This window comes from Lepidothrix coronata, unplaced genomic scaffold (assembly GCF_001604755.1).
Source record: "Lepidothrix coronata isolate B3197 unplaced genomic scaffold, Lepidothrix_coronata-1.0 Scaffold33, whole genome shotgun sequence".
NCBI lineage: Eukaryota > Metazoa > Chordata > Aves > Passeriformes > Pipridae > Lepidothrix > Lepidothrix coronata.
In genome coordinates this window covers 4307492-4334391 of record NW_016690213.1, presented here as the reverse complement: position 1 = coordinate 4334391, position 26900 = coordinate 4307492, and the positions used below count along the sequence as shown (strand labels likewise).

The following is a 26900-nucleotide window of genomic DNA, read 5'->3' as shown; positions in this document are numbered from 1 at the left end:
TTCATCCAAACAGAGCTGAGGGCATTTATGAAGAGGTTTTTATTGCTTCAGGTCATCTTAAGGGGAGAAAAGTTTAATGTTGCTACTTCACTGAGAAGTGTGCAACTGTATAACCTTCAATGTGTTTTTGCTGCACTTTGTGCAGCAACATGCTGGAGGCTGTGCTTTCTTTCAAATACAAACATGTGTGCATGTACACTAAGTATCCACTTAATCACTGTTTCGTGTCTGAAATTAAAAGTTTATTGTAAATTTTGAAAACTTTAGTTCCTCCTATAAAATTATTGCTAGTGCTATGAAATGTTAATTTTTCTTTGTTAGACAGAAAATGTGTCACACTAGATCAACTTTGTGACTATTAAGAGGTTATGATATATTTGCAGTGTCTGTATATGTATGCAGGAGAGCTCTCTTGGCATAAAAAAAAAATTTCACTTGGTAAATTTTGTGTTTGATAGGAGTTTTCCTTCATCATTGCATTGCTTCATTATTTTAATTGTGTATTTCACAGCAATTCAAGCTGATATGCTGAGCTGCTAAAGATAATGATCTGCTGCATATCATATCAAAGTTGGTGTGGGGGAGAAAAATGTCTGTTCCTGCTTCTCGTGATTTATATTTTTGACTTAGCTGATGTCTAATCATTTAAGTATTTGTTTTTCTTAAAAAGCAATGTGCATTTTTTCACTTGATTATCCAGAATGAACACGTGGAAAATAGCAGATGTTATGTCTTAAGGCCTGCTTGGGTACAAAGAAAACACTCAACTTTCTCATGTCATGACAGGGAGACACAGAAGTCTGTGTTGCATCCGAAGGTGGTGGGGGATGGATATGAACAGGACAGAAAGATATCTGTGCTGTTTTCTGTCCCCCACCCTCCTCTGCTTTTTCCCATTTTCTTGAGGCTTCTACAGCTGAAAAACAAGGGTGAAGCATCAACAATGCCAAGGAGGGGGAAGGAAGGTACTGGAAGCTGGGAATGGCTGGAGAGCAGAACACAGTTTCATTGGCATGCTCAGTCCTGGGGTTTTGCTCATTAGGATGAAGTGTCACACCTGAGCTGGCTTGGTGGGACTTGTTTGGGTTTTTTTCTGTGTTATTTTGCACGAAATAGTCTTCCCATGCAGGTGGTTTTACCTGCAGCAGGTTAAGACATGCTGGCTCAGATTTAGTAGAACCTCATGGACCAAAGGGTCTCAGAATGGTCAAGCACTGGACACTTGCCCATTATGTATCCAAGTATCTGGACTTCCCGTGGCTTGCACTATTTTAACAACTCTTCCCCAGGTTGATGGGAAGTCTCTACAATCCTGTTGGTGTATTAGCCTGACTCCTGAGCAGTCTGCTTAGGGAAAGAAAATGTTTTTGAGTGTCCATGAACTCACCATCTTTAATGCAGGATTCCACAGAACTGCAGACAATTCCTTGAATGCTGTATCTTGAGTCCTATGAAAAGAACTCTGAACATGTCAAAGATGTTTTCAGGCTGCTTTCTTGGTATTTAGTTCATGTCAAATTTAAAGGTAATCATTGTCAACTGGTAAGTCTTCATAAACCTGCCTCTACAGTTAGTGCAAATCTTTGGTAAAACTACCTTTAAAAAGAAAAAAAATCATGAATGTATTTCCTTGGTGTAATAAACAAACAATGCCATGTACACAAAGAACACCATGACCTCATTGCATTTATGTGTGAGGAATTTAGCAGAAGATTTTAAATCATGTAGAATTTTGGACTTGATGAGAGCCATGTGCTGGAAAGCCTGTCTGTTTTATTATCTATATCAAACAGTCTCATAAAACTTGCTACCTCCTCATGCAAACATTGCCTGGCCTGTAGTCTTAGATCATGGAAGCTACATGGAAGCCAAAGAGTGATGTGTCACACATGATGGAAGTGAAGCACTACTGAAGCTAACTTTTACAGATTCTTTGTTTGATTGCCTCTGGTTTTTGCTTACATAAAGTTGGGCTTTGAATAAAACGTGCTGATGTTAATTACAATTTCAAATTTAGTTTAGGCATTCTAAAATCTCATGCTGAAAGAAGAATTCCTTTGTGGGAAAGCTTTTTAGGTCTCTAAAATTTGGTGAGGCGACCAGAATAAATGATAGAGGGCTTGCAATGAAATAACAAGAAAATCAGGATTTTGAATATGTCAAAAGTCAAACCAGGATAAACTGTAGTTTAGCATTATTTTTGATGGATAATAGCATTTTTCGAAAGCGCATCAAACTCTTGCATGAGTTGCACTTTCTGATTCTACTGCTTAAATATGGCTCGTGCACTGTGATTTTTTACCATCTGAATAGTATTGAAAGGATGTGGTTCATATAGATAATCAACTCTAGAGGAATTTTGATTGAATTTTCAGTACTGTATTTCCTACCTGGACAAATTTAAATCCACAAATTTGACCTCCTTAGTATACATAGTCCTTTCTCTTTCAAGACCTTTTGCTTGAAGTATCAAACTACTTAGGTTTCCTGTCTTTATGTGGGAGGCACTTTGAGAGCTGTTTTCAAAGCTGAAGAGATTAAATTAATTTAAGCTTCTAGGAAAAATATGATAGCCCCTTCATAATTGTGAAAGAGATTTTGTATTATTGCTTAGAGGTAAATCCGTTCTCATTCCTGGAAATGAACACAAGCACAGAAGAATAAAATTGGAAAGGTTAAGGCGCCAAATGGTTTTCAATTAGCAGTGGATATAAAAGGCAGTAAGAAGAGCCTTTGCTTATATATTTTCCTTTGTCATTCTTTTTCTTCTGTCATGTCCATTACTTAACAGACATTAAGGGCAAGCCATAAAAATACAGAGAAACTATTAGTAGTGGCAACTTGGTGCATTGGTTTTCGTGAAGGCTAATTTGAGTGGATACTTACATAAACCATTTTAATAAGCAGAGAGTTGCACAGACAAGAGCAGACTAAAGAAGAATATTCAAGGTAAAGATCTCTGGTGACACTCTGAAATATTTGCAAGTTTGCACTTTTGTGAAGTGCTTTGTAGAAAAAGATCAAAATTCAGAAAGACCATTTTAGAAAGATACCATCAAAAAAATGATGTTCAGTTCAGAGGACTTCACAAGATTTAAAAAAAAAAAGAAGCACAAGCTGTTTTTCCAGGATGTGTCTTGCCCACAGCGCACCTGCTAACAAAAGGAGATGAGAGTTTCATTGTTCCTGTCAAAGGGCCCCAGTGGGATCTCTGTGTTTAATAAGTACCTCACTAGGAAAAAATCTGGACTGACTGAATAGTGTCCAGAGAACAGTTGTGTACCATGAGGACAAGGGTGGGAGTGGAGAGGAACACCTTACCTCAAGAGCTTGGATTTTGAGGGTGAAACACTGAAGGAGGTTGCATACAAGTATTTTGGAATCTGCTTTGTTGGCTGTTTTCAGGATTAGAACAGTTAGACAGGCATTTGTTTCATCAAAGAATGTTTAGAGCCTGCCTCAACATTTATATGGATTAGGTATTCTTGCCTCTCTTCTCTTCTGTTTCCGTGCTTATTTGAAATGACTGCAGCTGTTTTTCCACTTGAATAATTTCACAAAAAATAACCCAGATGAAATTGTGTCAAGCTAATGCTATGTGGCAGTGCTTGTGTTTCCAAAACAAGCAAACAAACAAAAAAATATACCCCCGGAGCAAGTGACAGCTGGAATGTGGGAAACCAAGATCTGAGATGTAAAAATCTGGATACAAAGGTTTTTCTTTTCCCAAAGTGAAGTGAAGGCCCCAGCTTGATCCATTAGTCATTAAATTGTCACTTTGCAAGTATGAAGTGCTAATACTCTGACATATTAAAGAGTGTTTCCTTATAAAATGCTCTTCTATGTATTTTCAGAAATGATCTGATAAACACCGCTAAAGCTTCCTAAATTCTGCATGTGGCCAGTTTCAGTAAATAATGGTGGATGTACTTTTTCAATTTGCATAGAAGCCTTGTCTATCAATGTAACTTACCTGTGTAGCAAACAGAATTTCAGGTTTTGAGGCTGTAACTCAAAGGAGGAGGGAGTGTTATCACCCTGTTCCTCCCATTCCAGCTTCTAAACTGCATATATGTGCAAAACTCCTAAACCTGAGTAAGATCTTTCCCTTCAGGCTTCAGTACTGCACTGTTTATCTCCATGTTTTTCCATGTAGAAATTAACTCATCCAGGTGTTTCCTGTTCACTTGCATGTTAATGGTAAAAGTAAAAACTAAGTGGCATTATGTGGATGTTGTCACTTGTGTTAGAAGTGTGTGTCATGCACCCTCTCCCACATGCAGAGAGGATGGGCTTGGAGAGTCCTTCTCCACCGTGCAGTTGGTGTCAGCTTTCTTTCATTGTCCAATAGTATCATTTTATGCTTATGATCTAGGTGACTATACATTTTTTTTAACTGATTTTTTTTTCCTAACACTTGTTGATATATTCAATTCTACTTGGAAAAACCTGTTTTTAAATAGCAAAGGGTGGTCTTTTAAGAACAGAAGCTTTTTGTTTTGTTAGTTGTCTGACCAGAAAGCTACAGGTTGTGCTTTCTATTCTGGTTTCTTGAATTCTTTCCTTCGTGGTATTTTTAAGACCCTTCCTTGTCTCCCTCGTTGTACTTGTATGATGCAACCAGCCCCACTCCATCCAGTGTGCCAAGCTGCCAGCGAGCTCCACGAGCAGTTGTGCTGGCACTGGTGAGCAGGCAGCACCACAAGAAAGTTGAAAGTTGAGGGATGCTTGAGTTGGCAAGGGCCAGAGGAGTAGTGTTCATCCTGCTGCCCTCCATTCACTTCGTGGAGGTTAAGATCTTACAGCACTTTCTATGCTTTGCTGTTCAATTACTAAGTGAATTTTAAAGACTAGGCAACTTAAGATTTAAGGATCCTGTTGACTGTTAGGCTAAATGAATATATATTTTTCCTTGAGTAACAGTTGTTCGTTTTTCAGGTGGCTTTTTCATCTTACGGTTATTTGGAGGAAGAGCAGTGGGTACAAACTCTAATTTCGAAATTTTTTTATTTATTTTTTTTTTAATTTATTTAGGTATTTCATTTGCTGCAGTCATACTTAGAATCAAAGCAGTTCGTTAGTTTGGACTTTCAGCAGGGACTGACTGACATCATTACCTGTTTGGGAACCAAACTATGGCTGGCTAAAAGGTAAGATAAAACAAAAAATATCTGTGATTTATTCACATATTTTACTAACATATGAAAGGCTTGGCTGATTTTTTTATTTTTATTTAGCAAGATGGACACATTTATTTCTCTAGAAATATGTAAAACTTAGATGCCTTACTGGCTTGCTGATTTTTTAATAAAGATGATTTTTATCTAAAAAGTAAAGATGAAAAAACATTGTAGTTCAGTCATTAAAGAAAAAAAACCCGTGAATGAAAATTCCTACAGAAGCAGACACTTTGAGGATAACTGTTTCTTCTTGACTAAGAAAAATATGCCCATGTACAAGGTTTTTATGTTCCTATTTTTCTGACTTTGACCTTTCAAAAAAATTAGTAGGAAAATATCATAGCAGTCGTTTAAACTATCAAAAGGATTTAGCTGTCCACAAACAATCCAAGATAGTTTTGGAAACATTTTTCATAAGTTCATCTATCTTGAGGTGACCTACATAGAACTTTCTTTACTTTCTCTCTTTTTTTTTTTTTTTTTTTTTTTTTTTTTTGAAATCTACTTAGTCTCATCAATTGCTTTTGAGAGTTCCTACCTGTGAGAATTCCCTCCCAAAACTTGAAGGGAATCCGTTGTGGACAAAGAGCACAAGTCCTTGCATAGATAGATGACTGGGAATATTCTACATCTTGCACCGTGGAGTGAGGTTGCCAGGCCAGTACAGCCTGGTATGGATCTCTGATAAAACCTGTGTCTCTTTGTGATCATCAAAACCAACATCATAAGTGGTTTGGAGGAGGGGGGTGTCTAGTGGGTTGAGAAGTCTTCTATCAGTGTTACCTGAGTTCGGGTAATCAAGATAGAGTTGATCTTTGAGAATTACACAAGTGTGAGAGTGATGATACGGCACATAAAACTTGGTGTAAATAATTGTGAATTGATGCTCATGAATGAAACAGTTGATTGAGCAGATTTTTTGTTTGAAAAAAAATCACTCTGGTTCTTGGTAAAGCCCAAGAGGGGAGAAAACACACCTATGTTTGTATATTAATCTGTGTTGTATGTTCAAATATTGTGTAAATCACAAAGATACAGTAGGAATCAGAAGCAGCATAAAGACTGACAGCAAGTATAGAACAGTTTCTACTTGAGGAGTGATTAAATAGCTTGAGATTTCTTATTTTATCCTGGAAAAGGAACAACTAAGGGATGACATGGAAAAAAATTAATTCTATGAGTCACATAGAAAAGGAACAGGAAATTAGCGCCCTGTCCAAGATGGCAGAGGTGAAGGAACAAAATAATGACATTTTTCATGTAATTTTAGTTTAGCTGTGGAACTCCATGATATAAGATAGTCTTGGTTTTAAACCTGTCTGAATTTTTAACCAGTGATTTAAGAGAGTCATGCAAAAAAAGTCCAGTGAGGTTACTGAGTATGTAGACATCACAGTTGGCTCAAGAATTTCATCAGCAACCTTAAAGATTGAGTCAGACGTTTTGGCAAGTGTCACTGTTTTTATGCTTTCCTGTGCATCTGCTTTCTGCCTGATTGGAGACGTCGTGGTGGATTTGGAGGATCTGTTGACTTGATTCAGCATAAGCATATTTAAGGCTTTAAATGAGAATGGTAATTTATGTAACTAAATTAAATCCATTTATACTGTTAGAAAGAGAAAAAACTCGCAAACACCGGAGACCCAATTTAGTAGAAAGATACTCAAGCTTCGTAATTCAAACCTCCTTCTCTTGCAGCAAATATGTAAGGGCCAGGCTCTGATCATTACAGATTTTAAATAAATTCTACATTTTCAAAGTATTTTTTCAGAACTGCCCCTTTTAATACATCAGTAATATTAATACTGACTCTTTTGTTGTTTTTCTAGTGACTTTTTTATTATCATTATTATTTTTATCATCTCTGGAAAGGAAATGTTTTCAGGTTATCTCTAAGAAATTCTGGTGCATGGTGTAGGTATTTTCCTTAAGAGATATATTTTCTCTTTCACTTGCTTGTAAAAAGCCACAGCTGTATGTGTAATATTTACCCCCTGTCTAGCACATTTTCATTTTGTCAGTTTGTTGTAGCCTCTTTTTCATAGTGTTGCATTCTCCATTATGCAGTTAATACTATGCATAGAGTTTTTTAAAATGTCTTTCTCCCCAGATAGTAAATTGTTTTATTATGAGCATACAGGCTTGCAACACTAACTTAAAGCAATGGGTTTTTAAAATTTGCAAAAAGAGTTTCTGTCTCTTAATGGACATTATCAGTCTTGCTGAGTCTGTACAGCCATAGATCCTTAGGCACACTTGGAGCTAAGATGTGTTTTCTTTTTTCTTTCTTTGTTTTGTTTTTTTTTTCTTAACCCTAAAAAAAGCAAGTAAAATATCCACAAGATAATTTGCTCACCTCTCAACTTTCTCCTTGAGATAAATGTATTCAGTGTGGTGTAATTTAAAAAAACAAAACAAACATATAAAAAACCAAGCAACCAAAACAAAAAGATATTGAAATAGGTGGTATTTTCTGGTAGTTTTAGCCTCCCACATTCAGTGTGCAGCTTTACTGTTTGTAGTTGGCTGGGTGGAGGTGAACAGCGGTGGGGTTTGAGGGTTTTGTTGTTGGTTTCTCTTTTTCTTGTTTTAAAGGAGTATTAGGAGGTTGCTTGGCAACCGAGTTGTGAGACTGAGTAAGGCCGCCTGTGTGGGTTTCGGGATGTTAGTAGAGAGTATCAGTAAACCAGCACTTTATTCTTGCTATGTTGTTAAACTTTTTGGTATATTCCTGCTGCAGGTCACTGTCAGAGAGGGTGATGGCTGGCTGGACCCTTGGTCTGTGTACAGTCATTCTTAACCTTCTTTCTGTTCAGGCAAAGAGAGTGAGCATAATAGAGAAAAAATAATGGGTCTTCATCTGCTTTTTCTGCCTTTTTTGTAAGGAGATAATTTAGCATGTTGCCAATATTGTAGTGCAGTGACTGTTTGAAAAGAGGGTATAAGAGGCACTCACTATTAATCTTAAATGAGTCAAAAAACAGTTCAGATTTAACAGGAAAATGGTTCACACGTCTGGGGAAATGGGAAATTATTCCCAGACATCAATTTTCAATCACATTTCTGTGCTAGTTTTGTAAAGTTCTTGCTGGTGTTCTTTCAACTACGTACTTCATACTATGGAACAAACTTCTCCGAGAATCTTAAATTAAAAAATTTTGGATTGCATATGTAGTTCTTAAAAATGAAACTCACTTGTCATGTGTGTATCTGTAGGAAAAACTATTGTTCTTCAGTGTTTCCTGAACTGGGTGGGGTTTTTTCTGTGTTTGGGTTTTGGTTTGGGAGTTCTTTTGCTTTTTCAATGCCTGAATGTAATTTCCTTTCATCAGAATGTATTGGTGTAGAATAGTTCAAGAAGCTGTTGCACATTCCCTGTAATATAGTGATTTCTTCCTTCCCCACTCCAAGACCTGATTTTCCTTTTGAAAATAAAATAGTGGGTCGCATTCCCCAAACTGAATTTCATAAAGCATTCACTTTTTCAACTGGTATTTTCTGTCTGTTGTGAAGGCAGACTTCTCATACTAATGACACATAGTTGCTTTTTCTTCTTGGTTTTTTTTTACATTTTCAAAACATTAACTTTTTTGTGTATTCATAAACAGTATTTCCATTTTTGATGTTTTGGTGCATAAGACCTGCCTTCCATCCATTTCTCAAGGTGATGTTTGAATCTTTTCACTACATTTGCAGGTTTATACTTCACTTGGTGTTTTTTATTTTGTTTTGGAATAAATCTGTTTGTTAGTTTAAATTGGTATAATAATGTTATTGCTTTCCTCCACCTTCACACCAGTGTTAGTTCATTGTATTTTTTTCATGTAAAGGAGGTGCAGGGGGTTTTGAGAAGAATAGAAATTAAAAAAATATATAAAATCTGCTTTGTTGGAGAACGGAGATGATGGAATGAAGTGATGGAAATTCATGTGGTGAAAACTTTCAAAAAATAATCAATTTATCAGGCTAAACCTTTGAAAGAGTTCAAAACCCTGTCATATGAATTTGGAAAAAAAAAAAAAGTAGTTTTTAGCTCAACGGCATACCAGGGAGTTACAAGACTAACTCTAGATGTCTTCTGCTTCATAAATACAGAAAGCTAAAAGAGCAGCCTTTGGAGCTGGTAATTTGTTGTACAGAAGTCCCAGAAATACCTCTCTCTTGTTTTATTTGTAGCCTTTGGCATGGCAAAGTATTGGTATTGGAAAATTTGTGTAATCATGTCATTGCACAGCTTTGCTGTAGGATGCTGCTTTCCAGTACTTTGAGTTTGATTTTTTTTTTCCACCCTCCTTCTTACTGAAGACCACAGGAGGGGGAAAAGACTTTGAGGTTCTGCCAGAAGTCAAATAACATAACTCTGCTAACCTCCAGCCATGTGCCATTTCTGAGCTGAGAGCCTGTCTGCACTGGGAAAGTTTACTTCTAAGAAGGCTGCTTTCTTGAAACTAACTTGTGTGGAACAGCCTTGTATAAAACCAACTGGCTTTGCATTTTGCAAAGAGTCCCTGGTTCGTGTGGAATGGGCCGCCTGCCATGTGTGCACTTAGGTTCATAACCCAAGTAACCCGTGCTCTGCAGTGCTGCTGGTTATAGCTCTCTATGGATGGGACTGTTCAAATACAAATAGGTCCTGATGTAGGAGCACAAGATTCGACCTCACACAACAAATACATGCAAAAGTTATTTCAGGCTCAGGCTCAAAACCAGGTTCACTGTTCACTGAGATACGTGCTGCTCAGTTTTCTCCAGGCTGACTCCAGGATGATCTAACTATGACTGCTTTGAATGAGGGAAATCCCACTGGTATTTTATAATGCTGCAGAGTATGGTAACTTGTCAAGTTGATGGCCATGGCACTCCATCAAGCCTGTAGTGTCCCTTTTGCCCCTCCACTTTTGGCAGCACTGTGTGAGTGACAACAGGCAGATGACCAGTCTTCGGTCCTTTCTAGAAGGAACTTCATGCGAAGTGCATTTAGGCCAAAGCAGGAATGTGGAGGCATTGTTGTGGTTTCAGGACTTCATGGCTCAGACTGTAACCCAAATATGCCTTTCTTCTCGCTGCCTCTTAGGAGAGACAGCACTAGTTTCTAGTGAGCAGGCTATTAAAGACAAAACAGTGGCACACGCAGGCATACCTCGATATAGGTGCAAGATGCCCATGGCTCTGTGCAGCTTTGCTAGCAGCCTCTGTGTCATTTTTTGAAGTGGTCCTTATTTGGGAGCTGGGAGGGGGTTTTTGTACTTTCAAAACATCAAGAATCCAAGAACTAAGGAGAATGTAAGGTCATCCTCCTTGGCAGAGGAGTCCTCTTCAGGTAGTACCCTTGCCTCTTCCACTGCATCAAGACAAACCTCCTTGTCCTTCCAACGCCCTTGTCTGCATCTTCCTGTTTTCTGACTTTTCCACTTTTTCACTTCTGTCTTTAAAACCTACACATTGAGAAGGGCAGTTAATTACCTTTGTTAGTGGTCTGTATGCATTATGTTATGTTCAAAAGTTGAAAATAGTTTTAATAACTGAGCTTTGCTCTGTGGAAATCTGTTTACCAGGTTTCAAATTGAAAAGTTAACTTTCTGTCAGCTGGAGCAATAATTCATGTGTGTATTCTTGCACACACAAAACATGAAGGGAAATTTTTATTGTTCTGTTCCAGCTGAGAGCAAAGCATACCGTTATGAACAGTTACTGCACCTCAGGTGCTTGGCAGTAATTTATTAATCTGCAACATTCTGACCCATCAGCCTAGTTTAGCCTCGTTTGTCTTTACTTTTGAGAGCGGAGTCATAACACCGTGTCGTTGTTCACAAATGTATTCTTGAAGGCATTAATTTAATTCTTACGTGCTTCTAGCTGGCTAATTTAGGTTTCTGTGCTGCTCCAAGTCCACTCTTTCAGCAGTTTTGATAATAGTATCCTTAACATAGCTACAAACTGTTTATTTAGATAGTTGATGATTGCATGTTTTGGAACACCTACTTTGGGTATCAGTAGAGATGTTTGAACTTAAGGCTGAAGTTTAAGATGTACTTTGCATAAGATAAAATAATCTATGACTCGGCTTCATAGGTATACTCCTAACACAAATATGAATATTCCAGGAATATTAAGATTTGGATAAGATTGCTTAAGATGTTTCTCTCCACTAGTACAACATTCAGAGAAGGCAGGAACTATGTACAATTACAGATTTTGGACATAAATCCTCATTCATATCTGAAAATGCTTTTTATTAAATAAACATAGGAGTTTTCATAGCTTGTTCTTAATAAGTAAGCCCCCTAATGTTAATTGTGTAAAATTCATTAAATTTGCACATGGGATTAGTTTGACCTCTAAGGTTTTTAGGATGTTGCTGAGGAATCACATGAGGTTCTCATTAAGAGAAAAAAAAGAAGAGACAGGATTATTTTATCAATCAGGTATGCTAAAAACAATACCAGCAAAACACAGTCTTTTTGTATCCTTCACCGAGGACAGCCAGAGCACAAATTAATTTTTCTTAATAGCTGAAACTCAGGATGTTCTTGGTGGTATCACAAAAAAAAAAAAAATAATTTGTGCAGCTCCTTTTTGAAACAATAAAATCTCTGCCTTTGCAGAGATTAGGGAAAATAATAACAACATAATAGTCTGGCTTTGGAGGGGGTAGAAAAACTTAAATCACCAGACTAGCAACTCCCTCTGGGGAAAATACCTGCTATAAGGCTGGATGACCTGTCCTTATAGAATGGGCAAGTGAGGGGTACTGTGCACACGGTAATTACTCCGAGAAGGTCTCAGCAGCACCAAGTGGGCAAGCAGATGCATCGTTACTCGATGTTTGTATTCCTGTTTCTGTGCGGGTGTTCCTGCACTTCCAGGAACTCAGCAAGGATTACTTGGTAGTACAGGCTTCATTATTATTTTTTTAAATGCTTTCCATTAGATGTAGGTCTGTTGGCCGTGATGTTCACTGATGTGCTGGTTTTGTATTACATGGTTAAAAATGCTATGGACAAAGTTTAATAATTAAATCCATTATTAATGTCCCCTCAAGAAGACAAGAGCAAGGCCATGCATGTTGATTGAGTGCTACAGATGTGGGCTCTGAGAGAAAATAGATTAAAATATGAAGGCTGCCTTCTGAACAAATATACCCCCCAAAACCTCAGTCTTTAGAATACTGCAGAATTTGAAAGCTAATAACCAAAACACTGAGAGATTTAATCTTTTAATCAGCCACTCGTTGCATATGTAGGAGTGATTTCCATAAGCTTTGTCGCCTCCATAAATGACAAGTGATCATTACCAGATCTCTCTGCAGGTAAAATGTGGTCAGTACAGCCAGCTTGGTCTGGTTCATCCGCAACCCTCCAAGGATAAAACTCCCTATGGATATTTCTCTAAGGGTTATGTAGAGTTGACTGTATCAAGACGCAGATGTTACAGATGATGCAGTTCTTGGCGCACGTAGAAGATATTTTAGCTGACAAAATTGCAGGTCACATATCAGAAGAATCTGGCCTCCACGAGTAGGAATGCTTTTCAGAGATTTGCCATTTTTCAGCAAGGAGTACACTGGGAGTTGATAGGGAAGGGAAGATATACTGCAAACCTAAAATGTAGTTGCCAGTGTGCCAAACTGAAAAGCTAAGATAGTGGAAGACAAAGGAAGACTGGGAAACCCCAAATAGGAATTTGTATAGATCCTGTCCCCGAGTACTACCTGGCATTAGGACATGTTGGACTTAGTCAGAATTCTTTCCTGTGTTTTTGTAGAGCCAAAAGTGAAATTCCAGCCTCAACTGTAAAATTTTGACTTATCAGAAATGTTTTTAAAGTTCAGAAATACAAGAACTTGTCCAATAGCATCCTGTGTATTAACTCGAATATGATGTTCAGGAAACCAATTTATCTGTCGGAGTCAAAAACCGTACAGAATATTGGTGGCTAGAAAGTAGGAGAATTTGGGGTTTAAATTTATCACCAGCAAGCTGATTTATTTTCTGCCAGCTAAAATATAAAATTTTTTGACAATAACATGCTATTTAACCAGAAGATTGGGGCCGTGCTTAGTGATCACAAGTTTTCTTTTAATATAGGACTTTTTCTAAAATGCTACTCATAACTTCAGTTACAGGAAAAGGTCTTCCTTCTGGGAATCTCAGTCTTTTTTGACCTTTCCAAACGCTCCAGAAACATGCAGCATTACAGTAAAAGTGACTTTTTCATTAAAGACCAGAGAAGAAGTAGGCAGTTCATTTAATTAATTGATCACTTTGGAAATTGAAATTAAAACAGTCATACAAGTCATAAGGATGATTCTCTTCTTCACAAAGCAGCTATGAATTGGCCTTTGAAAGGGTTGCCCTTGTAATCTTGTCAGCTCTGGTTTCTTTACCCTGACGCTTAAGAGTGGGTCGTGACATTTTTGGCCAAAATACAAGGATTTGTAGGTGACTTTGTAAGTTGTATAATTTTGACTGGAGTTCTACATTAACTTGATTAATTATCCAAATCTTGTTATCAGTTTTTAAAGATCGGGGCTGAGAGTAACCAATCTGAGTGAATAGATTAAAAGTGGCTAACAGTCATTTAAACACTGTATTAAAAACAGCATTGTCTGACACTATGTGTAATTATATATTGCTTTACTGTGACCAAAACAGTGATGTACATGTTACATGTTACTATGTGGAAATTCTATTTGGTTAGTTATTTAATAATGTTATATTTCCATTTGAGAAATAAGATTAGTAGTTAATAAGATTCATAGAGCAGCACTGGCTGGAAGATTTGAAATCTTTCAGACTTTTCTAAAAGCTTTGAGAGTGCGAAACACAGAGCTTTTCTGAGACCTTTTACAAGAGGTTTTGGGTATCCCCAAGACACGTAATTACACTAAGGTACCTGTAGCTAAACTAATTCACAAGAGATGTTATGGATTTTTATTTAATAGACATTGATTGTCAGGTTGCATTTGAAATTTCTTAAGTCCTTATTGAGAGTTTGATGAAATATGCTTTGATTTTTGTTGTTAAACGTTCGGTAAATATTGTAAGTTGCTGTATATTGAATAGTGCTTGTTCTGCTAATAGTTTTCCAACATCTGTTTCCTAAGGAGGAAAAATATGAGCAAAATAAACTACCTCTTTGAAAAACATTGAATTTCTAGAATAACCAAAACCTACTGTAATAAACGTTAACACAAACAGCTTTGATTTCATAATCACTAACTTGTATCTGTATTATTTATGTAACAAATGCAATAAATTAATGTTACAGTTGTTGTTGCTCATGTTGAAGTGAGGTGGGAAAAGAGGAGTGAGCCAGGAGAAAATAGCTGTCAGCTTTTTAAGTCATCTGACTTAGTGTCATTGAAAACAGGGGGTTTTTAGAAGATACTGAGAATGTTGAGTTGTGCCTGAAAATTCTTTGGTATTTGCTATAAATAAAGGTGTATTGGCATCCTCATTTGTATACAGAAATCCATGTGGTTATAAGTGGTACCCTGTAATGAGTAGAAATGCTGTTTAAGAGCCTCTGCAAACCTTCATGGTTAGAGGAGCAAGAGATTGTCTATTTAGTTTGTTTGAAGCTTTTTCACAGTGTTTTGACAGAATTGAGGCCAAATGTGTGAGCTTTCCATGTTCTTTGCTCCTTTGCACCGTTCCCTTGGAAGAGAAGATAATTTGCTTCATAAGTCATTAATGTGGATCTTCTTTAAATTAAACAGTAATACAGAAGAAACTTAATTTTAGAAGTTAAGCCATGTGTTCTTGATAGAGTTGAAACAATGTGTGTGAGCCAAGTGCACGGGAGGTCTGTGGCCACATATTGCTGATTCCTTCAATAAATGCCATTTTGGTTTGCATCAGATCTGCAATCCAAAATAAGCAAACCAACGATTACCTCAAATTCAGCATGACTTAACTATAATAGGTGAATCAAAGATTTAAAAAATAATATTTGTAGAGCTCCAAACTGTGAGAGTCTAAGATTGATTTCATGTTACACAGACGTAAGCTGCAGTCAATGGTTCTTAAAGGAGGTAAAGGCAGAGCAGAAATCAAAGCAGTCCTGGCGCTACTGCAGGTAGCCAAAGCCAGCTGGAACAACCCCCAGTATTGCACATGGAGCTTCTGAACCTGCCTGGTCTGATTTACATCTACAGAGAGGGAATATCTCCTGCAGGGTATGCTTCCTGATTCACCTACCAGGCAGTTCCTTGTTGAAAACAAATAGCTTATTGTTACTCTGGTCATATTATATTCTGTAAGTGCCTCTTCATAGGCATTTGAACAGGAGCCTGTGGATTTTAACAGACTGCTTGGTTCCATTAACCTTTTTCTTTGAAAAGAATCCCTAGACTCTTAATGTCTAACACAAGGTTTCTTCCTGCAAGTGACTTGAACTCTTCTCTAATTTTATATTAATATGCCAGAACTGAAAATGCAGTTACAAAGAGGTCTGACTATCCTATTCCCAATGACTTGTTCAGCATTAATGATAAGAAATTGGCCAGGTTTGGAAGACTTTTATTTTAGGATCTAATCCAGAAATCTGCTATGAAGTGTCAATAATATGGAAACTGGCTCCTGCGTTTTCATATTTTCTACTGTTCAGCCATGCTTACCTAAAATAATAAAATAAAATTTAAAAAGACCCTTATTTCCCCCACACTGAAGATACTGTTGGGGTGGAGCTCTGGGCAGTTACAAAAATATATGTGTAAGCCACTTGAAACCTTCAGTCCCTTTAACTTTTTTGACTTGGGTTTCAATCACCTTATGTGTTCTGTGGAGTTCTGTGATTATAGATGTGCTGGTTTAAAGGTAAACCGGCAGGAGAAATTAACCCAGCTCCAAAGAGATTGTAAGTCAGAGTTACAATTTAATAAAAATAATACCATAAATACAATTATATGGACAAACATTTGGTTTAACCCACAAAATCCAGATATATGACCCAGCATCCTGGGGCACAAACAGAGTGGTGTTTGTTGGTCTCTGGGCTGAGCCCCACATGGTTCCCCTGAGTCCAGACTAAAAGGAGAGGGAAAACCTGTTGGTGAGAGTGCTGGTCGCAGTCTGGTCAAGGGTGGTGATCACAGTCTGGTTTAAAGTAGTGGTTGCAGTCCGGTCAAGGTTCTGGTCCTCCTCTGGATCCAATGAATGGTAGCAGAAGTCCCAAGACCCCAAGATTACACTCAGGTTCAGGCAGGAGTGCCCAGTATCTCCCCCAGGGCGGGGAGTTCCACAATGAGTGATTGTAAGTCGTGGGTATGAGGACAGGAGCATCCTCCTATCTCACAAGCCTCTTAACACCCAGCTTATAGCCTGAGGGGTCAGGTGTGCTCTGGGCAGCTGCTGCAAATGGTCTGTTGTTAACAGTTTCTGGGAAATGGCATGGAGGGTGTAGAATACACAGTTTGGATTACACCCACACAGTGATGAACTGGTCCCAGTTCATCAACTGGTTCTAACTAGGACAATAGAATCACCTGGATTGGAAGGGACCTTAAAGATCACCTAGTCCCAACTCCACTGCCATGAACAGGGACACATTCCATTAGACCATGTTGCTCAAAGCCCTATCCAACCTGGCCTTGAACACTTCCAGGGGTGGGGCATCCACAACTTCTCTAAGCAGCCCGTTCCAGTGCCTCACCACCCTCACAGTAAAGAGTTTCTTCTGAATATCAATCTAAACTGCTCTCAGTTTGAAGCCATTGCCCCTTGTCCTATCACTACATGGCCTTGTAAGACATCTCTCTCCATCTTTCTTGTAGGTTCCCTTCAGGTACTGGAAGGCTGCAGTTAGGTCACCCTGAAGTCTTCTCTTTTCCAGGCTGAACGATCCTAATTCTCTTTTCTCTTAGCCTTTTCTCATTGGATGATCTAGTAGGGACACAGCAGCTCCTCCTGTCATAATTTCATTCTCCTTGATTAAATTAGAAACATATTTCTTCTTTGCCTTGTGCTTGCTAAGTAGTAATCCTTTCTGTCCCTGCCTGTTGCAGGAGTCTTCTTTCCCTGTACCTGGCAGGTCAAGTCTGTGACAGTACTTGCCTTTTACATGTTACTTGGAGCAAACAGCCTTTGACCTCTCTTCAATCAGATGTGTCGAAATATTCTGCAGTATTGGTTGTTAGTGAAATTTAACTTAGCAGTTGCCTGTGACCTGATTTTCATTTCCACCTGGACAGTCAAGCTTGAAGTTAAAGCATCATGAAGGAGTGCTAGAAACTGAGGGGTAAGCTTCTTAATGCAGTGAGATTCCTGGAGTAGGCTGGCTATAAACTCTGTATCCAAGCAGAAGCAAAAGCCACAAGTTTAACTTCTGAAAATTATGGTTTAATGCATCTGGTGCAGTGTGTAGGGTGTCCACTGAGTCTTTGGTGCCAGCTCTTTGAATTCCAAATGTGCTGCTGTTACACTAACCAATTGGCTAACGTAGATAAAGCATTACTTTAATCAGGTATGGATCTCTGCCCTGACATCACTAGCCTATTATTAGTATATGTGTATAATAGTATGAATATTGTTTTGATACCTGTTTTTCATTGCTGTGTGGATATACACTTAGATATGAGAATTCTAAACATCTCTAGCTCTACCCCCCTTCAGAGTCACATACAGTTTATCATCTGGAGTGAGCATATGATCTATTTGTTTCCATTAATATCCTTGTTGGAAGGGAGATAAAATAATTTTTGGGTTTTGAACAAAAAAAAATGAATGCTGTTCCAGATATCTGGAGCTCCCACCTTTGCTACTGCTGTGACTTGCTTGTTCGGAGACAGATTTCCTCAAATCTTGTTTATGAGAACACCACTTTATTTGGATATCTGTGTTAAAAAAGAAACATTTTGTACTCTTCCCACTCTCATTGTTGAAGTTCTGCATGAACAGGTCATCTTAAATACTGCGCAGTCCATCATTTGAAATGTTCAGCATGTGATTTTTGGCTGTCAGGTCTGTTATGTAAATCACAGTTTGATTGTCTTCAAGACTGAGCTTTCTGCTACAGTCTGAACAACACTGAAATTTCTTGTTTTTGGAAAACTGAATTTCCTGTTGTGTCTGTCTGGCACATATGGATGAGAATTCACTAGCATCACCAGAGCAACAGAACCAGCCAGGAACAAACGTTTGGCATGTTTTATGATAGCAAAGTCTCATTTCAAAATCAAAACATGTGCATGTACATACTCAGAATGAAGTGGTAAGTGCTTAAAAGCTGGACCAGAATAAAAAACCACGTCAGTGTTGCTGTTGCCTCTTCTTCAGTAACAGTTGCATCAGTCATGTTTTTCCCAAGGCACAGTCTGTATGTTGGAAATTTTCTTTCCACTGGAAAGATGGAATAATAAGCAAATCTTCAACTTTTCAAGGGAGCTGTACTGCAGTAGGCATTATGTTCTTCATCTTAAGTCTGTTGTGGCTGCTTTAATCCATTTTATGAGTATTTGTGAGAGGCCTCTTGTGGTTTTTTTTTTCTTCTAAGCCTTTGACTGATCGGTCAGTCTGTTTTCTCATGGGTTGAGCTCCTAACTCTGTATTTCTTGGTGGTGTTTTCACAAAGGTTTGTGAAGAACAACTTCAGCAACAGCTGGATGCCCAAGATACAGAAGAGATTTTTTTTTTAGCAAAGATGGATAGAAATAAGGTCTGCCTAATACAGTTCTTCCGAAATACGTCATATTAAAATTGCTTTGGCTTCTTATGGCATCAGTTCTAACTGATGTGCATCTTCTCAGCAGGCAAGCTTTTAGCTCTTGTGCTAAGGAAAGTGGTAGGAAGCAAGCATGGAGAAGTTTTGGGAGTTATGAACCTAAACTAATTCCCTACTAAGAAAGTGTCCAAAAGGAGAATAAAACTCTTTAAAGGAGAGATCCTGGTAGTATGTAGTCTGCTCTGTGTTACATGGATGCCTAATATTGTAGGCCATAAAAGAAAACATAAGTCCTTTGGGCTTATTGCAGAATTTATTACTGAAGGTGAGAGCAATGTTTCTGGTTAAAGTTCTCTTTTTTAACAGGTTCATAGGCTAGCTCTCCATAGGCAAATACAGCTGCGAAACTACGTAAGAACTTCAAACCCTGCGTTTTTATGTCATGATCACATATCTTATTTGAAAAAGCTTTTTTCCTTGAATTTTAAAGATGCTAGGGTTGAGAATGTTTGTTGGAACATTTTTAATTAACAATTTTTTGAAAGAGTTTCAGACATCAAGATAAGCATACAAAGACAGTGCCAGATAAAATAAAAATGAAATACTGAACAGAATTAGTCATACTTTAAGCTTGTGCTGCTTGATTCTGAGAGGTTTTGTTTTAGTACAAGTCCCATTGGTCTCATTAAAATAATTTCTGTGTTTTGAACTACATTTCCTGTTTGTTCACATTCTAAGTTATATTTTAAAAAAAAATTTCTTGGCTGAAACATAGAGTGATAGCCATGCAAAGAAAAATGAAGTTGTTAACCTAATTTTAATTTTCTAATTGAAGAGAAAGTAAATGTCTATCACTTTCAAATTGAAGAGGTAGAAAAGAAAGTAGCTAATTACCAATTGCATTACACACACAGAATCCCAAGTTTTCTTGTCTGGGAAAAGAAATACGTAATTTTAAAAACATGCAGGATCTTCATCAGAACAGTGAGAGAACTATGGCTGTTAAAAAGGTGTAGCAGGTACCTTTCAAGGGAAGTTTCTCTTTTATGAGCTGTAACAGTAAGACCTGAAGACTTCGTTAATGCATTTAGTTAGACACATTATCTATAAACAAAACAAAGGCACACTAATTGCCAGGGCAAGCTGATTCATCCAATAATAATTAAATGTATAAGCTGTGATTTGGTGGAATGGATGGAGGAAGGGTGTTGCAAACTGGCAACACCCAGTTTGCAAGGGAGACTCTCATTTGGAATGGACCAGGAAGTGAAGCTTAGATAACTTGGCATAATTATTTTATATATGCAGTCTAATTTGACCAGTAGTTGATCTTCATTAATTAAAATAGACACACCAAGCTCGTGTGTTTCACTACTGTTTCTGAGCAGAGTGTTATAAGGATTTAATCTTTAGAAATTTGTGTTTTTTGGGTTTTTTTTAGGCTAAATCCTTGTCTGGTGACCAGGGCCGCCTATCTTGATGTCCTTGTGATGCTGAGTACTCACCTGGGGAAGTGTAAAAAGCAAGGTAAGTCAAATGTGGTTTTATAAATTGGTTGGAATATCTATCTATTTCTGAGCTCTGTTGAATCTGGAGAAACAATAGTATATTATTTGCACTCAGGTATCTACTGAATGCTAGAGTCCTTTACCTGCTTCGTGTAAAAGTGCCCTCTATTCTGCCTTCTGAAGAGCTAGTCCTAGGTTTTGTTGATGAGAAGAATGAGGTATGGCTCCATGTCAAAGCTTGAAGAGATGATCTTGCTGTATTCCTAGTCCTAGAATGGCTAACAACAAAAAAGATCCTCTCCATGTTCCAAAATGTTTTTCTGATTGAAGGTTGTAAATACAAACAAAATATTCCAGACCCTGGAATATTGCTACTTTAACCTCTCCAGAAAACCACAGAGATGTTCCTTCATGAGACACTTGAAAGTGTTTCAGAGAAAGTGGTTTTTTTTGTGTTCAGAAGTTTTATAAGAAACAACTATGAGTTTCTTTCAGTTTCTTTTTTTTATTTTGATTCTTTATCACTGTGAATTTTTTGAAGAACCAGTCAGAAATATCAGTGGTTATAGTGTTCCAGAGTATAGTTTGCAACAATACAAAACAAGCTCTAAACAATAAGAAAAACGAAGGTATGAAGGAAGGGATACCCTTTCAAGTGCGGCAGCGTGTAGGCCATTTTCAGTCAGCTGTAACTAGCTTCCTTATGGACCTGTTTTGTTCATTTCTTAGGAACAAGTGAGTAATAAATTACCTTGTCAGTCCAGGAAAGCAATTAAAGAACAGTTCTGTCATTTCATTAAAATTCTTAATGTCTGATTTTAACACTGCATTTAAGTCTTTGGAACCGTTCTTTATTTCAGATAGTCATGTTGTGGGCGCTGTTCTTAATTTTAAAACCAATTCCGTTTGCTTTTTTTGCCTAGACCTTTGGTAGAAGTAGTTCCATTCTAATCCTTTAATCACTATTGGTGTGATTTCTGGTGAATGTACAGATCAGATAGTGATAGTTGTTAGGAAAGCAGGTTGATGATGAACGTGTCTGAAATTAACTTCTTCAGACAGGAGGATGGAGAATCTAGACCTTAGAACAGGAGTACAGACATAAGAGAGTATGTGACAGGTGACTTCCACTAGACCAGGAGATGATGGTTGGGGTTATCAGGCACTCCAGGAGATGAGTCTGATCTTTCATGTCCTCTGAAGAGTCATTCCTCTCTCATGTACCTCAGGTGTCAAGGTATGCTGTTCAGTAAAGGAAATTTCCAGGTAATGTTGCCCTGTAGGCCTCATTCTGTTGGGTATTGACCGCTGTTGGTGACTAGGTAAGGGCCACATGCTTTATAGGGAGGAATGCACCACCTTATATAAAGCATTTTCACTATAACATATCTCTAGGAATAAATTTTTTCTTGAGTCTTTAATGTATTTTTGGGTTAAATAGTTATTATAATGTATATTTATTTATTTTTGTTATACCTATGAAATAAAGTTTCTTAAGTCCTCATATGCCATTGGCCTTAGTGATTATCCTTTGCAGTACATTAAAAAGTCTAGCTGTGTATCACACTTGCAAAATAAGCAAAAACAGCCCCCAGAGCCTCCTTCAACCATATTTGGGCTCATTGGCCTTTTACTTTGAATCCTTTTTAAAAGAAAGGTCCTCTTTGGAATATTAATTTTTACACTTTTTAAAATCATGATCCTCTAGCTCCATTATTCTCCTTTGTAGTATGAATCATTCTGGTCTTTCTGTATTCTCTTCATATGAAGGTTTTTTCCTCTTCTGTTATTCTTATCACTCACCCTTCAGCTCTATTTGTGTATTTTCTTTTACGAAGGAACAGCCAGTATTCCAGGCAAGGGCTCCTCATTTTGCTTCCTTAGTAAGCATTGCATTTCCTTTATCAGTCTCTTTCCTATTTCAGTTATCTTTGGTTTTTTGTCTGTTTTGGTTTTTAAACAATTGCTGCACATTTGCAAAGGCTTTTATAGACCTCTTCACACTAGGAAAATCCCCTCTTTTATTTTAATGCCCCTGACTTGTGAATAGCCCTTTGAGCCTGAGGGACTGCACCATGCTGTGGCTGGATTTACTGACTGTAGTGAATTAATTTATTTTTCAAAGCTCATGTGGACTGTACCAAACCTGGGTGCTGTAAGGTACAATTTCTGCAGAAGGGAAGCAATTATTTTTGCAGATTCTGTCTGCTCGAGGATAGTTCATTTAGTATTGTCTTGCTTAAAAGTTTCATTCCTGCATAGGTTTAGAATTACATATTGCAGGCAGTATCTACAAAGAGTAAAAGCTTAGACTAGAAATACTGTTTTGAAAACTTCAAGATACATTAGGGACAATTTTATGTATCACAGGCAGAAGCTCTTCTGAAAGGAAGGAGTAATATGTTTATATTAAATAGAAACTGAGTGTCCCATGACACAGTAAGAGAAAGACTAAACTCACCAGTTGAAAATGAATGTTTTGAGTCTTCCATTTAAATGTTTTTAAGGAATGATTATTAACTGAAGCTTTATACTTTTCTGAGATTAAATATTTTACTCATATATGTGTATCTCTGGTTATGAGCCAATTTTTCTCTGTTCTAATCTTGATTTGTAAAATTGTTTCAATGAATAAAGGGTGAAGGACAAATCCAAATAAAACTGTTTCTTGATGTGTTTATCTAAGAGGCCCCAGGAAGTGCTGTATATGAGTTCCAGGCCACAGGCTGAAACTGATTTTCATCAACAGAAATGGGAATGCAATGTAATGAGCCTGCAACTGGTTAAAATCAGACCACTTCTAATTGATTATGCCTGTCTAAAGAGGCTACAATTACAAAGAGGTTTTCAGAGTACAGCTCTGCCTAGGCCTTTCCTACGTTATGATTATTTTCTGCAAGTGATTTGTTGTTCTCAATTAATAAAATCTGTCTGTTAATGTGCAGGATAGCCCTTAGGGAATTTACTTCACAAATTAAAAAAACTTTAAAATGTCGGCTTAGGAAGGCAGGGAGTAATGGATACCAAAAGCATCTCGTCCAGCTAAAAATTTATTGCTGGTCAAATGATGATTATTTGTCTTAAACAAAAAAAAACCCATAGTTTTTCTGGTTTGCTGGAGTGGATGGAAGTGTTGCCTGATTCATGTCACTGTGAAAAGACAGTTTTCTTTCCTTGAGTTGATATGCAAAATCTAGAGCTTTTCTTCCAGTTCCTGATGTGCCTGAGGGTCTTCAGAGACGCAGAGACAATACATAATGCCAAGACTATGTAAACTTACAAATATTTTTATTCTGTTATCAATTGTGGTTGGAAGCAAACCTTTAGAAAAATAAAAAAAAATTAAACTATATAAATAAAAATGCTATTTTTACCTTTATTGAGAGGGGGAAAAAAGTTCTTACCAGGTATAGGATTATTTTATGAGCTAATGTCTGTTGCCGCTATTAATAATTATTTATATCATCCAGTGAATTTTTTCTTGCAGGCCTCGTTGATGTATTTTCTCAGCAGTAACTGTTTTTATGGACTAGGAATCACAGATGTCCAGGGACTTTTCAGTCTACTGGGTAGGACAATGCAGTCTTCTTCCAGAGGATTTTCTGGCACTTGTATGCTGCTTCAAACATTATAGGAGGAATAAAGAAACACTTGTAGGCACCTTTGGAGGGGGGGGTGAAAAAGCCCCTGAGTCCATGTGAAAATGTGTCTAGCCTTAACTGTGTGTATAACTATGTGCAAATTCACAAGTTTTGATCAGCAAGAGTTAGATGCAGAGGTCTGCCAAGCTGTAGAGCTCCACATCTGTGCGTGTATCTGAGGTTAGACGTTTTTCTTTGCACTCAGAGATGGGCTTTGCAAGAGATGGAAACCAGACTACAGGCAGGCTCTGCTGTGATATGCTATTCCAGTAAATAAGGTTCCTGTGTTGAATATGTATACTTTTGAGAAGACCTGTCATAGAGATTCCTGCTTTCAGATCTTCTGGAAATTGGTGTTTAAAGCTAAACAGTAAGATGAGAGTATTATTAAGATCTTGCAGTGCTGGTAACACAGGAACCAGAGTGGTGTGTTGCAATGAAGCTCAGATCTGGGATGCTCTGTCTCTCTGTAACAGATGAAGAGTGCCACAGGACAAAGTGGTCATGTTTTCTTTCTTGCTCATGTCTTGGAATAGTTTTCTTATGCTGTTTTGTCATTTCATGAAGGAAGAATGGATGCAACTGTCTAAAATATACTTAACTAATAAAAGCACATTTTACTCAGGGTTGTGTTCAAAAAAATGGCACTTGTTGATAAAATGTAGTGTTGAGTCCAGAAAGCCCATCAACGTAAGTGAAGCAGGATGTAGAACAGAAAAGGGAAAAGATGAAAGAAAAGTTTGCTAAAGATAATCCTGCCAAGTTGTTCCTTTATCCTTATGCTGTCAGTCCGCTGGCTGGTTTGGGCTGTTATTGAGTATAGTGTCTTCAAAATTCAAGTTTGATGAGAAAGAGGAAACTTTAAACAGGATGTCAAATAGGATGAATCAATGATTTGGGAGAAGCAACCACTTGTAGTCTAACTATGCATTTTTCCTTTCTACATTTGAGGTGGAAGAATTTATAAAAGTTCTTGAGATTAACGAAACTCCAGTGTTGGTGTCAACAGTAGGAACAGTTACTTAGTATTTACATGATTAATCCTGTTCATAAATAGATTGTTTTGATACCTAAATAGATCAGCCAATATTCTGCTCTCATGAATACATTCTTTCCTTGAGTTTTGCAAAAAAAAAAAACTTTTATTTTTTTACTATCTTCCAAATAGCTAAACCTTTTGTAGAAGTAACCTGGTTAAGATTCTTAAATTCTACTCATGAACAGAAGAAACGTTTGCAAAAAACACTGTGCACTTAACGTATGTGTGTATGTGATCAGAAACATGGGCAATTATGTACAGCCGTCTGCTGTCTGCTCTCAAATACAGCAAAAGACCATGTTTAAAATAATATATACTACAAATACCATTCTCTTAGTTATATTTTTCCTTTTTAATTAGAAGTTATAAAATGCATTGGTCGAAATAATATGGATTATCAAACTTCTGAGTGCTTTGCAATGAAAGCCCAAACCTTTTTTGCATAGGAATATGGTAAATGTTTTGCCTGAAGTACATGATTTGCAGGATTTTTAAATAGCATTTGAAGGCTGCGGCCACCTTTTTTCTGTATCGTACTTCTTACTCTTTCGTTATTTTGGAAAGAAGCTATATGGTAACTAAAATAAGGTTTTTTCTGCAGGCTAATTTATAGTCTGGTAATTTTTAAATGCTAAAAATTTGACAGGAATAACTAGGTTGAATATTTAGCCATACTTAAACTTTCTTTGCCTAGATCCTTAAGAAGTACAGCCAAACAGTTATTTGAACAAAAACACTGGCAGCTTATTAATAGCTGTTTGGTTATTTGGTCTAATTAGTTTAAACTTAAATTCTGTCCTGACAAATTGAAAACAATTTTTTTAATTATGTCAGAAAGTATATAAACTTTGTGTGCTGGTATATTGACTATGGCACTGGATACATATTTTATTTTGACTCATGGAAGATAAAGATTTAAAACATATTTATAGGATCATCTAAATGGCCTGTGCCAACTAATATTAAATTAGAGAAGTCAAAAGGAAATGTATTTAGGTACTCAGTATTCTGATTCAGTGCAGACAGGAGAATGAAGAAGTTGAGGATGTCATTGTTGGAGGTCCAAGACACAGGGAGTGACTGGGAGTTACTGGACAGTAAAATGCCAGAGGCAGAAGAAGTGAGGGATGTACTATGTTAAGGTGGTCCAAAGACAGAACAAAAAATGAATGTGAGACAGAAGGACAAAACAGATGGACAGAGGCTGAAAAGAATAATAAATGGTTGGAGAAAGGAGATGGAGGTGTGCTACACCAACGAGCTGTCTAGGAAATGCTAGAGGCAGAACTCATGGCACAGATTTAGGAGGTAGAAAGTTGAAGTGTTTTTAGAAAGATGGTGAGGACACAGTGAAAGGAGGAGGGTTGTTGAGAGTAGAGAATGATACTGGTGGAATGCTGTGTTTAACAGGGAATATGGAAAGGTGTTACCTGAAATGTGGCACCAGTGGAAAGTGGAGTTCATTGTATTTATTATTGTTAGCAGTTAAAATTCTGTCCCCATGTGAAGACAGAGACTGCTCATCCTTCTGAAATCAGTTTCTCTTTAGATTCCACCATGTACCACTGGCTGACTTGCACTGTCTCTAAGGGTTTTTACAATTCTGTATGAATGCAAAACAGTGGAAAACTCGGTGCTGTGCCAGAGAGAAGCTGTAAGAAAAATAGCAGCCTCAGTGTCCAGATCAAATGTTTTTTTCTTTTTCCCTTTTTTTTTTTTAATTGAAAACTTTCCCTTATAATGTACAAAATGCAGTGGGATGCTTCTGTCCTCAATGGTAAGTCATCCATGGATTCTGTTAATCACTCATGTTTGTAGTTTTGAATTATGTTGTGAATACTGATGCTTAGTTTCTGATGTTGAAGTTGCA

At 37.4% G+C, this 26900-nt stretch overlaps 1 protein-coding gene across 1 annotated transcript in view; it reads left to right on the top strand.

Annotated features, from left to right (window-relative positions):
- Positions 1–26900, top strand: part of THADA (THADA, armadillo repeat containing) — a 172776-nt gene that overhangs the window by 105760 nt on the left and 40116 nt on the right. The window contains exons 30-31 of the mRNA XM_017811614.1: positions 5035–5150; positions 20284–20369. Coding sequence (XP_017667103.1) covers positions 5035–5150; positions 20284–20369 — 202 coding nt within the window. The remainder of the gene's footprint in view (positions 1–5034; positions 5151–20283; positions 20370–26900) is intronic.